Below are 17,208 nucleotides of genomic sequence, written 5' to 3' on the forward strand. Positions count from 1 at the left end.
ATTGGTCTCAGTTATTTGATCTCCAGAATGAGGGTAAGGATTTATCACATTCCAGGTCCCTTTGGAATGAATTGACTAACTGTTGTTTTCCTAGCCATATGCCTATGTGTTAAAGTACAAATATGCAGCAGAGTACCAGGAATATATGTTCAGAAAAACCCAAACTTGACCCTAGTGTTCTGAGGCCTGATGGGCCCTGCCTGGCTGGGAGAGCTCTCTGGGAGGCTGCAGCTGCTCATGCTGTGCTTGGGCCACAGTTGCCATCCACTTCAAAAATAAAGTACCTTAAAGGAAAGAGGTGGGAAGCTTGTGCCATTTAGAATGTAATTCGAGTCTGCATTAGTTTGGGAAACTAAGAATTCTCTTAATTGGTGTTGTGCATCTGAATTTTCCACGTTTCTGCCCCAGCCTGTTTTACACATAGAAGTACAAAATTAAGCCATGACTGTAATGAATATCTAAGTAGACTGCAAAAACAATGGTATGTAGATTTCCCTGCTTCTTAGGAATTCATCTCTGTTTTAGGAGGGATTTGGGAAGTGGCTAGACACAAACCCTGGCCCGAATCTCTTGATAAATGCAGGTGGTTTTCATGTGTCCAGCTGGAGCTGGGATGGCCTGTTCAGCCCCATATTGTCCATAAGGAGGTTGCTTACTCGTGTTGAAACACCCCTATTCTTTTTGCCAGCCAAAGGCTGATTGTCCTGAACTCTGAACTGGCTGCATGTGGCTCCCTTCAAGCTGTGCTAGCAGTGGTTCAGACTCCAGAAGATTCCCCTCTTTCCCTTCTTGTTTCCTCGTACCCCAAGAGAATCTGAGATACCCAGTTCAAAAATTGATGTGTTGGACTAGAGGATGAGGCTCCTAAGGAGTCATAAACTACAAACAACACTATTTTGGCTGTCAGAATGGTGGATTAAGTCTTTTACTCATTGAGTCCTGAGCATGGAAATAAATTGCATTTTCACCTTTCTTGAAGGCAGGTAGATACAGTGTATAATATAGAAAAAGTAGGTTGTTGGGATGAACTTTAACTGTGAAACAGACTATACTTTACAAAGATGTTTAATTAGGACTGGCATGTCCTTACTGATGCTATGGATGCTAAATGGATGCTAAATAAGACCTTTATCCTGAGAATTGAAATTTCTTAGGGTAAGAATTGCTTTGCATACTACTAAAGGAATTTCTGTGATTTGTGGAAGTGGGTGTTTGGGTTTTACAGCAGTAAATGGGCCCTTTGATAGTGAAAAGGAACTTGTATTTTATGTATATGAGCATGAGAGCCATTGCTGACTGTGGTTGGAGTGGCCTCTTGCACATCCCACTTGCCTGCTGAGTATGTCAAACCAGGCAAGGCTGTGATTGGAGATGTGGTTCCCATTTCCTGAAGAAGGTTTTGTGGTTAGATTAGCATATTGCTTTGTCTGCCTTTACAATGCTTGGCTCTCAGAGCAAATGACTGGAAGTGTGTCAGTCATAATTACTAATAACCAATGAACTGCTCATAATCTGTGTCTTAGGACCAAGTTTGCCTAATGTTAGGATATATGTTCCTGTAATTCTGAATAAATCCCTTATGTCTTCTCCACCTGATGAAATTTCTTGTCACAAGGACACAGAAACCCAAACTTTAAAAAGTATGGGTTTATGCTGGTTAGGGTGGTATTGCTCCCTGTGTAGGCATTTTCTTCGAGAATGAGCTTGATGTTACTTAGACATCATTACTCTTGTTTGGAAGTGTGATAATTATTCCAGATCACTGGAATTTTGTTCTGGAATAGTGTGTCTGCCTGGGACTAATTTCTGTATGTGGCTATTCCAGAACCAAGATACTGCCATTTGCCAGATCCTGAAAAGAGGTGTCTCTCAGTGTCCTCATTTCACAAAACTGGAAAGAATGCTGGTGTTTTTGGAAGAACATGCAGAAGAAAAGGTCTCTGTCCTAAAGGGTGCAGTCCACAAGGGTGTGTAGTACAAACAGCAGTAAAAACAAGAGTTTAGGGCAGGTAAAGGAATGTAGTAACAGAACATGAATACCTTAGGTAGATGAAGATTAAAGCTGGTGGTTTTCCTATTTCCTTTGATAACAAATGGACTTGCTGCTGAGGGAAACTGAAGTTGAGTAATTGTCTGAACAAAAGCATGAGTTAAATATTTAAGTGGGATTTGAAGGCAGAGGGTAGGAATTCAGTAAGGCAGAAAAGATGGTCTGGTCCAGTTAAAGCAATTGCACACGTGCTTTGGGAAAGCATGAACACAAATAAGCCACTGCTGGTTTACCCCCAGTGCTCTCTTTCAGTAAGATGCTGCTGCACAGATATAGAGGTGGGTGTTGTGACTAAAGAGATTCAGGGAAACCATATAGTAAGGGTTTATTCAGGATCTGTTATTTTAAGTTTTTAAGACCCATTTCTTCCCAGATGTTCTCTCAAGCACCATCAGAAAAGCAGAACCCAGAAGAATTTCACCTCACTGCTTTGTGGTTTAATAGCTGTGTAATTCTGTTGGCCATATCCAGATTTTTTTCCTTCTTACTTCTATTAGTGAATGATAAGTAAGCAAAGTAATGCTTGAATTTTTAAATAAACTAGTTTTCTGTATAACTTTTCTCAAGCATTCTCAGAGCACTTTTCAAAGAAATTCCAGTTCCTGGAAAGTCATGGTTTCCTAGGGAACCAGGAGCTTGCCTTATTTCCTCTTCTGAAGCATTTGCAGGCATCATGTCAGCCCAGAGAAGGAATAGACTGACAGCTTGTCTGGCAGCCAAGGTGTCAGTTGATTTTGATCTTGGATGAGAGGTGGAGTTTTATCCTTAAAGGAAAGAGTTACTAAGTTTGTGGAGGGGAAAAAAAAAAAAGTGAGGAATATGGCTGCAGAGTCCTGGCAGTTGTGGTGGAAACATAGTTTATATACTGAAGCTTAAAATGGGTGCCCTAGAATAGTGAGAAAGAGATTAATAAAATAGCCAGGTTAGAGCTTCTTTTCCTTGTGTATCACAGCTGACCATGTTTGTCTCCCTTTTTGTTTAACTTTGCTTGAAAAGTTTGAAGAATGAGAGAAGTTCTTGATAAGGGCAGCAGTAGTTCTCAGTAAAGGACAGCTGTGTCTTCTCTGCTGGGCAGTCGTGATCTTAAACATACTTGGAGGAATTAAGTATTAATTAATTCATTGTTATGGGTAAATGTTAATTAAACTCCAGGATATATAATTAGAGGAAGTTTCAGACTAGGGAGACTCTCTAGCTCTTTTTGAGTGTATGCAACAACTGTAAAAAGACACCTATGGGCAGATGTACAACCAGAAGGCAAATGAGAAACTGTGTCAAAGCTTTCTGTAGTTTTACATTAATTTGATATGCATTGGTATCTGCAATCTTTTCCATTTAATCGTGACAGAAACTTGCTTTGTGATTTTGATACTATACATCTATCTATTTTTGTATTAAGGACTTCTGAAGTCAGACAAAGGGCCCAAAACCATTAAGTGAACTGTGTAAACAGATTTCCACACCCTTCTGTATTTATTTGAAGCTGTTTCATGAAATGTCTGTGTTTATCCCAGTATCTTTGAAAAATTTTCCTGAGTTGCCTTCTCATAGTCCATAAGGACTTCCAGGTTGCCAGTGTTGATGAATACGTAAGTCTTACAGATGTTTATTACTTTATACTTCATTATTTTCAAGAATACTCCTCAGATAAATAGTGCAACTGTTAGTCAAGTCAAAAAGTCAAGACTTAAGAGAAATTACAAGTGTCTCATGTTGTTTTTATGCATGTGCAGGTATTTTGCAGTCTGGGTGGGTGAGATTAGGAGGGAGTATAGGAGAGAGAACAGGAGGAAAGTCACTGCAATTTGGGCCCAGAATAAAATGGCCAGGTTAGCATCTGTGGAGTTCATGGATTACTGTAATTCTCTGTGTAATAATTCAACTGTACACTTGGACTGGAACACTGTTCTGTAATGTATAATCTCTGAAAAGATTACTTCAGAAGTGAAATAACACTTCTTTACATGGCAGATATGAACAAGCACTTGTTTTGTATAAGACTGTTAACACTGTTATGCTGTATAAGACTATTTAAGACTGCTACTAGAGCTTAAGGTGATGACTTTCTGCTTATTTTACAGATTTGCTTACAGTCAAATACATGGCCATGGGGGATATGAAGACCCCGGATTTCGATGACCTGCTTGCAGCCTTTGACATACCAGACATGGTGGATCCCAAAGCAGCTATTGAATCTGGACACGATGACCACGAAAGCCACATAAAACAGAACGCACATGCGGATGAAGACTCCCATGTCCCATCATCGTCCGACGTTGGGGTGAGCGTCATTGTGAAGAATGTGCGCACTATTGATTCTTCCGAAGGGCTGGAGAAGGACGGCCACCATTCCACGGGCAATAGCTTGCACAACGGCTTCCTGACATCAGCAGCTCTCGAGAGTTACAGTAAAGACGAAGGGAAATCACTTAAAGATGATGGCTCAGCTTCTGAGACTGCACTGAAGGATTCAGCTTTCAACCAGTTCAGCCCAATATCAAGTGCAGAAGAATTTGATGATGATGAGAGAATTGAGGTGGATGACCCCCCAGATAAAGAGGAGATGCGTGCAAATTTCAGAGCAAATGTCTTGGCAGGATCTCTATCTCAGCAGGAATATGACAAACTAAAGGCACTTGGAGGGGAGAACTTAATTAAATCTGGAATCGCTCATTCAAGTAGTATAGATAAAAATAAAACTGCTAAACGAGAGTCGGAGACAAACTCCATGAATTTAGGTGTCTATGAGCCTTTTAAAACTAGAAAAACAGAGGACAAGTTACTAAAAGACAATTCTGAGAAGCTTCTTGAAAACAGGGTACTTGATGGAAAACTGAGTACTGAAAAATGTGACACAAATCTTGCCAGCATTTCCCAGTCCAAAGCAAAGTCATCAGCAAAGCTTTCATCCTGCATTGCTGCAATTGCAGCACTGAGTGCTAAAAAGGCAGCTACAGATAGCAGTAAAGATTTGCAGTCTAATTCAGGGGAGTCTTCTCCATTACCAAAAGACATGAGTGAAAGTCCCCGGGCTATTGAAAAATCTCCTGAGCCTCAGAGTCTCATCGATGGTGCTAGGAAGCCGCCTGTCAAGCCGCCCGATAGTCCCAGAAGCGTCTCGAGTGAGAACAGCAGCAAAGGGTCGCCGTCCTCTCCCGCAGGGTCAACACCAGCAATTCCTAAGGTTCGCATAAAAACCATCAAGACTTCTTCTGGGGAGATCAAGAGAACTGTTACTAGGGTGTTGCCAGAAGTAGATTTGGACTCTGGTAAAAAGCCAGAGCAGAGTGCTTCCATGGTAACATCCATGACATCTCTCCTGTCCTCACCAGCTTCCGCTGCTGTTCTCTCCTCTCCTCCCAGAGCTCCTCTGCAGTCCTCAGTTGTCACCAATGCAGTTGGATCTGCAGAGCTTGCCCCCAAACAGGTCACTATCAAACCCGTGGCTACTGCCTTCCTGCCGGTTTCAGCAGTGAAGACAGCAGGCTCCCAGGTGATCAATCTGAAGCTGGCTAACAACACCACGGTGAAAGCCACTGTCATCTCTGCCGCGTCCGTGCAGAGCGCCAGCAGCGCCATTATCAAAGCTGCCAACGCCATCCAGCAGCAGACGGTCGTGGTGCCAGCCTCCAGCCTTGCCAGTGCCAAACTTGTGCCAAAGACAGTCCATCTTGCCAACCTTAACCTTTTGCCTCAGGGTGCTCAAACCACCTCTGAACTGCGCCAAGTGCTAACAAAACCCCAGCAGCAAATCAAGCAGGCAATAATTTCTGCAGCTGCCTCCCAGCCTTCGAAAAAAGTGTCTCGAGTGCAGGTGGTGTCGTCTCTGCAGAGCTCTGTAGTGGAAGCGTTCAATAAGGTGCTGAGCAGTGTCAATCCTGTGCCAGTTTACATCCCAAACCTTAGCCCCCCTGCCAATGCCGGAATCACGCTCCCAACACGAGGTTACAAGTGTTTGGAGTGTGGCGACTCCTTTGCCCTGGAGAAGAGCCTGACCCAGCACTATGACAGGAGGAGTGTGCGAATTGAAGTGACTTGTAATCACTGTACAAAGAACTTAGTTTTCTACAATAAATGCAGTCTCCTGTCCCACGCTCGTGGGCACAAGGAGAAAGGCGTCGTGATGCAGTGTTCGCACCTGATCCTAAAGCCAGTCCCAGCAGATCAGATGATAGCATCTCCTTGCAGCAGTGCTGCAGCGGGCGTGCTGCAGAGCCCGGGGGCAGCTGGCACGCACTCGCTGACCAAGGTCCAGCCTGGCTTAACCGGCACGGTGATCTCGGCCCCGGCCAGCTCTCCCGTCGTTCCAGCCATGCCGCTCGACGAGGATCCGTCCAGGCTCTGCAGGCATAGCCTAAAGTGTTTGGAGTGCAATGAAGTTTTCCAAGATGAGACATCTCTTGCAACTCATTTCCAGCAGGCCGCAGACACAAGTGGACAAGTAGAGTATCCTATGTTTACATTCCAATGTTTCATCTATAAGCCTAGGAGACTTTGGATATGTTTTTACTTTCATTTAGCTGTTAATTATCTGAACCTCTGTGATTAAAATGATAAATGAAAACCACAGAAAGTCTTGCAAGCGCTTACATAGTAAATATCAACACTTTTTAAATAAGACTTTTTTTTAGAATCTTTTTAGGCCCTGAAATCTGAAATTGACACTGCATATTTTTGCTAAAATTTAGCATTAGCTTTCTTACAGCTGAACATTATAATACAGAAATTAATAATGGGTTTTATTAATAATAATGCTTTTTTCTGTGCTTTGGAATTTGACTAGCCTGTGGAATCCACTTAATTGGCACCCTCATTAACAGCCCATCTATTCAACCTGAATGATAACTTTAAGTGATTCATTCTCGATTGGTCTTCAAGTTTCAGAGTTTCCACCAAGTGCCCTAAGCGAGCGAGGCTTTCCCCTCACATGCAGGGAGGGACTCAGGCAGTGACAAATGGCACACTGACTACTGACAGGAATGCCTGCTGTTTGCCTCAGCTCTGCCTCAGCAAGTGCAAAATGCTGTTCTCACTTGCACATCTTCCTTTCTCTGTGTGACCATTGATTTAGTTGGTTGGGTTTCTTTTCCTCTTACAAATGCTAATGAGTTCAGCTTAAAAACCATTTGAAAATTCTTTACTAATGTATGTGGCCTGACCTGAAAGAAATACGTAATTCAATAAAACTTAATATTAATCAGTGTGCGATGTATTTTATAATCCTAGCAGAGTGAAGGTGGTTAATTAAATGATATGGTTGGATCTCTGTTGGGGTGTGCCAATTAAAAGGGATTCTGGTGTGTTTCAAAGCATTCAGTGAACTTGGTGCTCCAGCTTCTTGCTGCAGGGGAAGCTGAAAACCTGCAGGTATGCTCAAGACAGGAGTGCCCCAGGAGTCTTCCTGGGAATCACACAACAGTGGACAGGCTAAAGATTTTTAAATCCTGCAGCTGGGAAAAAGTGCCCTAGTCGTAGGAGCAGAGGCAGGTTCCTGCCAGGGTGTGTTCACTGCTTGTAGGGCCTGTTCTGTACCACGGAGCAGCCCCACTGCACCTACCACTGCAGTAATGTAAGGGGAATTGCACGTGGAAATAACCTGGATTGTGTGTCTGCTGTAGCTGCTCCCTTCAGCTGGCTAGCAGAGTTAGGCTGACTAGCCTGGATTCCAGGTGGAATGCCATGCAAATGGATGTCTGTGTGTCAGATACTACAAGTGTGCCTACCTGAGGGAGTTTCCTTCAGCAAACGTGTCCATCCGTGGATGGTGCTGCAGGTCTGAGCAGCATCTAAAGGCTGACCGTGGTATATTCTGCACCAGCTTCAGCTACTTAATTCTTAGGGCTTTTAGCTAACTGATTTGCTGGTGCTTATTGATTGCAGATAGATTCTTTCCTGTAAGAAACTCATTCCATCTAAGTAACATTCCATCTAAGATCCAGTAGTCCTTGCAAAAACCTGTTGGTTTTGGTACTGGAAAATCAAGCAAGTAAGAAGGTGCCAAGACAAAGCAGTTGGATGGGGCTAAAATAGAAATGAAAAGAAAGAGAACAAAGAAAAAGTGATGTTCTCACTTTCAGGGTGTGAGGATTTTTGTCTTTATGACATTTATATATAAACCTTTTGCCCTTCCCTTTCTCCTCTGTCTGGTTCTTTTCCCTGTTGCTGCTGAGTTTCCTCTCATGTCCTTTAGGTACTCTTTATCCTGGTAATTTACTAAAGGAAAGCAATCGTGATGTTCACAGAGTGTCAAAATGCAGCTGCAGGGAAGTGTGGATAGAGAAGTGTGAGTTCCCAAGTACTGCTGGTCAAGGAAAGAAGCCCCTGGAGCTGCAGGAGCAGCTGGCATTGCCTGCTGCCTGCCAGGGTGTTGTGTCTCCTCATGGAAACCTGCTCTGCTTAAGAGCTGCAGGTTTAAAAAAAAGGTGCAAAGCACTGGAGGAAAAGAAGCTATTTTCATGTTCTTCTACTTGAACACTTAATATATGTAGTTTTAAATCTTCTTTGTTGAAATATCCTTTTAAATATTAATTAAACTTTTCTCATAGTCCTTTCCACATGTTAAGCAGCTGCTGGTTTTATGTTGTGTTTGGTTGCATCCTGTAGAGTTAGTGTTTCCTGGAGAAAGACACTGTATAGGCATTGATAACTAAGTATGTTGCTGCTCTTTCATTAGATGTTACCTCTTGAGAAGCTTGGATGAGAAATTCTCTGACTTGTTTTCCTTCTTAGTGCTTGGCACTGGGTTTTTGCTGTACAACTGCCATTATTGTGGGGTGAGGAAGACAGGGAAATTAGGTGAGATTGGTATTTCTTTTTTGAAAGGAAGGAAGGAAGAATAAAAATGAATACCTAGATTTTGCAAACAAGTAATAGGAAAAAAGGTTATTTGCAGCTTACTCTTCTTTCTAATGTCCCATCTAATTGCTCCTGAAATGGAAAATGTATAGTTTTGTGTTTCCAATGAGTAAGTAGCTGCTCTTATACTCCTGTTATGAAGGTAGAATGTTTTGTTTAAGATAAGCAATGGTAGAACAATCTTAGCAATGAAAATGCATTCCCTATAAAGTTGTTACCTTTCTGTAATGTTTTATTGCCATTAATATTCCTGTTAAAGGAATATTAACCTAAAGGAATATTCCTGCTAAAGGAATATTAACCCTGAGTCACTGACAGGTTCTCTGGCTGAACAAAACCCTCATCTACTTGCTGGGGGGAAAAGGTAGAAAATCTGGGCTAGTGAATGTTAATATTTCTCTTAGTTATAGATGGGAGTCTACAGCTCCCATGGAAACTACATAGCTCATTTCCCTTCATACTCAGCATATGTGTGTATCTTTATTTTCCAGCTCCACCATTTTTCCTTCTAACCCTTTTTTTTTTTTTCTGAAACTTTGACTTTAAATGCAGGCAGGTGATGATTTTCACAAACTGTGTTTTATTTTGGTGTGGGTTGGAATGAGAGAACTGGAAGTTAATGCCACCTTAAGCCCAAAATAAAATGGTAAGCAAATGTGCTGAATGTCAGAATTTCACAGTAGATGCTTCTTGTTCTACTGTAATCAGTTACAACTAAACATTTTCTGTACTCATTGAAACAGCAGAGCAGGGGCCTTAACTGAGAGCATTATTGGCATGTTGGGTCAGCAGACGAGTCTGGCTGCAAAGTCAGGAAGATGACTGAGCTGGGGCTGCAGTGCTGTGTGGCTGTTCTGTGGCATCACATCCCAGTTCCCTTCAGAAGTCCTGCAAGCCAAAGGCTTTGGAAGGACTGTGAAACCTTCAAATGTTTCTGTCACTGGAATAAGAAGTTCTGGTTTGCTGTTTTCTTACATAATCAAATGATGCTCCAGATTCTCTATGGTATTACAGCTTGTTAATACAGGAACAGCCAAAGAGAGATTTGGGGAATGGTACTGAGCCCTGTAAATGTGGCACTTATGGCTGGTCAGAGAGTTTTTCCTTTAGGTGAACTTAAGACAAAGTTAACACTCCAAAACAGTTCTGGTCAGCCTGAGGCTGTGAGTCCCCCACTTCTGGCTACTGTTTAGTCAATTAAGGCCAAATATTTGGCATTTCAAAGCAAATATTTCAGTGTGTCCCAATACAGCCTGTGTCCCAAAGGCTCTGAGCAGGTGCCAGTTTGAAATCCCTGTAGATAGCTGAACTCAGGCAGAGCCTTGCAGGAGAGCAGCACATCTGCCCATGCTGGCACTGCTGCAGTGGAACCTGCATTGCAGTGATGGCAGCTTTTCTGTGCTTAACGTGCCGTGTGTCTAATGGTTTGCATTTTGCCATCTTGCTGTGTCAGGGCGTGGGAGAGCTCTGTTTGTACAGGCTGTGTTCAAATGCACCAGGCCACAGTGCTCCCAGAGCTTTTATTTCAGGATTTCTTCATGCATATGTTAGTAATAATTCATAATGTAGCTCTGGAGTTTTGGTTGGGTTTTTTTGTCAATATTCTTGCAGAGTACACATCACTACATATGCCAGACTTTTTGAGAGAACATTCCTAAAAATATGCAAATACATGTTCAAAAAAATACTGATGTCATGAAGGAGTCTTGGGTTTGATTTTAGATCTTTGCAAGTCGCTGGTGAGTTTTCACAAGTCCCAAACCATAAGAGACAATAGTAATAATTTGATTCTGGAGTTGTACGTTGGCCCTTTGCCCTGTTGAGGTAATCTGGGAAGGCACCTGAGTAGTATTTCTGTAAACCATGTGTATCTCCCATGGTGAGTGGTGTATGAAGGAGCTTTGTGGCCCAGAATGCCAGTCAGTCTGGCTACCAGCACCTGCCAGCTCTGTCAGCAGGGCTTGTGCTTGTACTTGCCTTCTGCTTTGGCAAGTTCTGATATTTAACCTGTATTTGCTATATTGCAGTGTTTGACACAAGACATTATGTAGAGCTGAACCAAACCTTTTGTCTCATCTATTCTGGTTTATCATTTAGAAGACATGCAATATCTGCCAGATGCTGCTTCCTAACCAGTGCAGTTTTGCATCACACCAGAGAATTCATCAGCATAAATCTCCATACACGTGTCCTGAATGTGGAGCAATCTGCAGATCTGTCCACTTCCAGACCCATGTCACTAAGAACTGCCTGCATTACACCCGAAGAGTTGGGTTTCGGTCAGTATAATCATTCCTTTTGTTGTCAATTTATGTATAATTAATGTTTTAAAAGTGATTTTCCATTTTCATGAGCATTGTTTGGACAATACCAGCTTCATGGGTTTAAGATTGTCATGGCAACAGTACTATTAGAACTAAAATTTTGGAATAAATACATTAGGATTCTGCTTTGTTTTGGGCATCCACTTTTGTATATTAATAAATCAGAGTATTAGCTAGTGTCACACATATTCAGGACTTCACAGTTTATAAAGTCTAGAGAATTCAGATGCGTTGTCTTAATTTCAGATTTTTAAAAAACTTCTCGAGTTTTTTCAACACATTTAATTTTAGATTGTTCTGTCTGCTAGAACAGTAATTTTCAGTACGTCCAGAATGTATGGTTGAGATGTTGATGGGCATACTGCACCTGTCTGGTTGTTTTCTTTTCTGTGGCAAGTTCCTTGGCTTTACATCACTTGGAAATTGCCTTTCTCAAACAGCCTTGTCTTTAGTTCTCTTTTGTTACTCTTCAGTTTCCCTGTAATGGCAACTCACTGTAAAAATGGGGAACAGAAGCATTTCATAGAAATGTTTAGTTTTGAAAGACTTGGAAAAATGTTTTCTGTTGGAATTTTCCTTGCACTGAATGGCAGGCAGCACAGCAAGAGATCAGAAGAGCCACCCCTATCTGAGCTTTGCTTAGTGCTCCAAAACCACGTCCACTTCACCCTGTCTGCCTGGAAAAGGCCATTGGAAACCTTAGAGCAGGTAGCAGGTGCCACAGTTCATTCTCCAGGATGGCTGTGCAGTCTTCCCCTAAGGGAAGAAAGCATTTTTACTGCACCAAGCCTCTGTTTTCAGCTTGAATCCATGGCCTGACACAACTCCAAGCCCTTTTCATTTCTTGGGGGCCTTTTACCCTTTTCTCTCAAGCAGTAGTCTGTCTTGTCCTGCTTTTCCTCCATCTGTTTCTTGCACTGTGCTGCTCTTCCCTCTTGTCTCTTGGGTTTGTACAGGGAATCACCTCTAGGGACTTCTGGCCTGTCCCAGGAACACCAACAGAATCCCCTTCAGTGGGAATCTAAGTCACTAAACTTTTCAAGATGTCTCATAAACATCTCCTGTCACACCAAGTCAGAATTTCTTGATCTGCTGAGACTAAAGCAAGATCACCCAGGCAAGCAAAAGCAGCCTCTGGGACTGTTACTGCCTCCCTCCTTAGACTCCTCAGCCTCTCCTTAGAGCTGAGATGCTTTTGCCTAAGGAGCAGCATAGCTGTCCTGCCTTTCCAAAGGGCCTGTGCCAAGAAGTTCCCTTTGATTCTACTATTTAGGCTAGTTGTCTGCACTGAGTCAGCTGAAAAGTTTAGCCTGAAGTTTCACTGCATCCTGCAAGGTGAAAGAAGAAGCTGTTAGAGCAGCTCCTGAGAGGAAGGCTTGGTCCTTAGGAACTGAGTAACACACAGTGGTGGATGCTGAGGGTGAGTTTTGTGTGGCATCACTGGAGAGTGAGGCTAAGCTGTGGCATGGGGAGGTGAGAGTGCTCTCTGGAGGGACACCTCAGGGGTGGATGTGTTCCTGAGTGTCTGGGTGTTCAGCATCACACTGAGTACTGCTGTGAAGGAGTGCTCAGCTCTGTGTGAGCACAGAAGGTCTTAACAGAGCCAGAAAAGATTAGAATGATCTGCTTTAGAGAATGCATTGGTAAGCAGAGACTAGATGGGTGTAAATTAAATGCCCAGAGAAAGAAAGGATGACATTTCATAAAATTCAAGGCTGATAAATTTTAAAAGTAAAATGGGATCCTTGAATCCAGTGTAGAACTGTATTTCCTGCTTTATTGCTATCATCAGGGTGCTAAAACTATTGAAAAATTAAATGGACATTTATATGACAACAATCATACTGCCATGATAGATGCTAAAGTTAAAATTCTGGAAGGGTGGAGGCCTTCCACATTTGAAGAATTTGTAAAAGTCTCACTGCAAAATGCTGATCAATAAGAAATTGTCTCATTTGACAGGTAATTGCTGACTGCACTATGTTCTTGGACTGATTTGGGACCATTTGGTACTGGACATGTAGGGCATTAAAGGGGACCATTGTGTATCAAAATTCTTATGTTCTAATATTAATCCAATTTTTTAATCATTTCGTTTTAGAGTAGATGCAGAAAGGTCACAAATTTTCGACACAACAGAAGTATGTTTTTGAAAAATATTTTCTGAATTCCAGTATGATATATTGATCTGATAGTAAGGATTTGGTTTCATTTTCCTGAGTTTTAATCCAAGTGCTGATTTGATTACACGTACAGAAAATCATTACCAGTATATCTTCATTAAATCTAAACAAGGGAAATGGTGAAAATATTTTCCTTACTGGTTTTCCATTTGGTGGTGGTTTCTAAATTGCTGTGGTGTACTTTAAACAATACCCTGCATGTGATAAAAATGTATTCTGGAAAATCTCTTCCCAAATTTGCAGAAGACTTAAGCATTTTTTTGTGCAATCAATAGAGTATTTTTCTGTCCACCCTTCTATCTGTTTTATTGTAATAACATAAAAACATATTCTGACCTTACATCTCTTAGATTTTCAAATGAAAATGTGTGAAATTTCTTTCCCCTTACTTTGTGACCCACAAATCACTGGTTATGTTGATTCTTACTGGGTTGTTTAAGTCGGCAGAGTGATGTAGTTTTATCCAGTGTTGCCCATGTGTGTTTCTCTCTTCCCTTTGCTTGAAGATCCCTGTTGATTATGTCCAGCAGTGCTGGGGGCAGGGCTGCACTGACTGTCTCCCTTCTCTCCACAGCTGCCTGCACTGCAACGTTGTGTACTCTGACGTGGCAGCACTCAAGTCTCACATTCAAGGTTGTCACTGTGAAGTCTTTTACAAGTGTCCCATCTGCCCCATGGCATTTAAATCTGCTCCCAGCACACACTCCCATGCCTACACACAGCACCCGGGTATCAAGATAGGCGAACCAAAGTAAGCAAAGTTCATCTTCTAGTGCATGAATGACCTGTGGAATCCGTGCTGTCCTGTGCTTGCACCCTAAAGGTCACCCCAGACAGCACCAGCTTGTCAGCCTGCTGCTGTGTGGGATTGGTGCAGTGCTTTCATGGCTTTTCAGCTGGCACTTCAGTGGCCAAAGGTGACATTTCTCTGAATGCACCAGCAGATCTCTCAGCACTGCATGCTACAAGACAGTGATTGCAAAATGTAATTACACAAATTATTTGGACAGGTGGCCAGAGTGTTGCTCGTTCTGATGTTTTAATCTGCTTAGCTCATTTGCATTTTTACTATTAATTAAAGTAATGTGATTCCAAAAAGAGCTGCTAAGACTCATCAGTGCTTACATGGTGATTTTCATAATGTGGTTGAAAAGTTGAGAAAAAGCCATTTTATCTGTTTATATAAGCTTTTTTTCCAGTAGGTAATCTCTCTCTGGCTTAGAGCAGAAGTGGTTTTGTTCTGCAGCTGGGAAAGTTGGCCATAAAGGTGTTAGTTTGCTAAGGTGGTGACGCAGGGCACAGGCAGGACTCAGCTTCAGGGTCTTCTGAAAGCTGCTGGGCCTGGCAGGCTCTGCTGAAGCACAGGTGCTGCTATGTGTGCCAACTCCTCCAGCCCTCAGCCCTGAGCCTCTCTGAGCACCCTTCTCCACCTGCAGGCCCAGGAACAGACAAGGTGCCATGTGATGGAATAACCAGCATTCCTAAGAGTTCTGTTTCTCACTATTTCTTCTAACATATTAACAGGAGATTTTTTTCTTCGTTTACACCTCTATTAAAAAAAAAAAAAAAAAAAAAAGGCAACAGACTTGCCATGTTGATACCAAATGAAGGCATTTCTGTCTAGTGGGAAATGATACATTGCTAAATTCGGGATGCTATCATCAGTCAGAGGCTGTGAGATACCAGCATTTAAAACTTTTCCTAGGTTCCCATAGTTCTCCTTAGAGAAATATAAAAGATTAATATCACTGTTTGTGTAAGATGCTACACATAGAAAAGTGAACTCTGCTTTGATCTGCCAAATTATTTCTGATCAGGTTCATGAGTTAAGTATTTTGCATTCGTTTTCTTTCCATATTTCCATTGTATTCCTTTACAAATTTGCTTTTGTTATTAAAAAATGGAATGAAATCTTATTACGTACTACTATAATAAGTCACAGAACCCATAGTTGACCACTCTTAAGAAGTGTTGTTCCCCTTAAATTTGTCTAAATGCTGCCTTAAATGCATGCATTTAAGTGACTGATTTTCCCAGCCCTGGCAGTGTTGAGAGTTTGGGCTTGCCTAGTTCTGAGCAGAGCTGGCAGGTTGCATTTGAGGCAGTAGAGCCATGTTTGGGTTACCTGTGCACCATGGAGCACCCAGGCTGTGACTGCAGCCACTGCCAGCTCATTCTGGCCCAGGGACACTGGCCATGGCTTCAGCAGTGCCAGCACCCCTGACCCATGGACTCTGTAGGTGACACTGCTCTGGTTACAGGAGCTGGGCTCCTGGGGAATCTGGCTGCCTGCCTCTGGCATTTATCTGGGACTGTGTGATTTACAATTACATTACAAACAGTTGCTGCAGAACACATGCACTAAACTATTTAGTGCATGAAAAATGACTTTTATATTCAGGGAATGTCAGTGGGATGAAATAAGATTATTTTAATATAGGGAAATGGATGGCTGTCTTGTCTTTCAACTCTGGGAAGCTCTCTCCTGTAATATACTCTAAGCTTTTTGGGATGGGATGGGATGGGATGGGATGGGATGGGATGGGATGGGATGGGATGGGATGGGATGGGATGGGATGGGATGGGATGGGATGGGATGGGATGGGATGGGATGGGATGGGATGGGATGGGATGGGATGGGATGGACTGCCTGACTTATTCCAGCATCCCTGTAAATGACATCCTGTAGAAGCAGAACTGCCTTTAAGCTTTGAACAGCATTTTAGGCAGTTGCATGTTAAACACTGACTACTTCAATTAAATTTTAAAAAACCAAAACCAGCATACATGGTTGCATGTATGTTGTTAAGGATTGAAAATCATGTTTTTGCTGCGTCTGAAGGAAATACTCCTTCAGTGTGTGTATAGTTATAACTCATACTGGGAGGTTTGTTGGTATGAATTCAATGAGTACAGTCTTTGCCCAGAGACTTGTCTGAATTTTGGATCTTTACCAGATAGTTTTGCTTCTGTGAAGGCTGAGTAAAGTACTTTAGCTGCCATAGAAAATACAGAGATTTAGCTTGTGGTGTTTTTAGAGAGTTGCAGTTTTTATGTGCAAGGAATTCAGAAAGACATCGGATTTTTTTGTAGCAGATTCACTGCAGATCTGCAGTGAGGGGTTCACTGCAGAAAGCAGGGCAATAGCACATTGATCATCAGAGGATGCTGTGTAAATAAGACATTTATCTTGGCATGTGTGAGAAACTGGCACTACTTGATACCACAAGAACAAAGTCTTTCCCTTTAATATGAAATGTATTGTTTTTCATTTGGAATCACAGGACACCTTGGACATGGAAGCAATGCCCATGTTCTTGTCATCTCAAAACACAGTGCAGAGTGATCCCTAGAGCTCTGGAACAAGTGAGAATTACTTAGAGGGATATAGAAAGGACTGGGAACATCTGTCTGGCTAATGAGAAGATTTAGCACTTGAGCAGGCAGGGAGGTTTGAGGGTTGGTTTTTTTTTTTGGTGGAAGTTACTCTTAAAGATGGGAAACGCCTGTTGCTGTACTGAGCAGCTGTGGTTGGGTTTATTTTATTTTAGCTGAACTTTGTTTGCAGCACTACAGATTAGATGTCTTAGATTTCTATTTCTCTCTCATCTGATGATCTGTGGTTAGAAAACTGCTGTAAGAACAGGAGGCTGAGGGACCTAAGTTTAAAAGTGTCACATGTGCTCCAAGAGAGGAAGCATTTGCTGGTATCTCTACATTTCTATGACAGATTCATCAAGGCTTGGAATGGCAGATCAGGGAAATCCTGTCCTGCACTGACAGAGTCTAGGCATTC

General features: G+C 42.2%; 1 protein-coding gene and 1 long non-coding RNA gene across 6 annotated transcripts in view; one reads left to right on the forward strand and one right to left on the reverse strand.

Moving 5' to 3' along the window:
• LOC130265104 (uncharacterized) overlaps positions 1–17,208 on the reverse strand; it is a 178,310-nt gene that overhangs the window by 75,162 nt on the left and 85,940 nt on the right. The gene's annotated exons all lie outside the window — the stretch shown is intronic.
• ZNF532 (zinc finger protein 532) overlaps positions 1–17,208 on the forward strand; it is a 32,172-nt gene that overhangs the window by 5,807 nt on the left and 9,157 nt on the right. For 3 of the 5 annotated variants that reach the window (XM_056513897.1, XM_056513901.1, XM_056513900.1), the window contains exons 2-4: positions 4,132–6,491; positions 11,003–11,184; positions 13,987–14,163. In XM_056513897.1, the coding sequence (XP_056369872.1) occupies positions 4,132–6,491; positions 11,003–11,184; positions 13,987–14,163 (2,719 nt within the window). Of the gene's footprint in view, positions 1–1,825; positions 1,937–4,131; positions 6,492–11,002; positions 11,185–13,986; positions 14,164–17,208 lie in introns of all 5 variants that reach the window. The other 2 variants (XM_056513898.1, XM_056513899.1) reach the window with 1 other exon arrangement.

Source organism: Oenanthe melanoleuca, chromosome Z (assembly GCF_029582105.1).
Source record: "Oenanthe melanoleuca isolate GR-GAL-2019-014 chromosome Z, OMel1.0, whole genome shotgun sequence".
Classification (NCBI taxonomy): Eukaryota; Metazoa; Chordata; class Aves; order Passeriformes; family Muscicapidae; genus Oenanthe; species Oenanthe melanoleuca.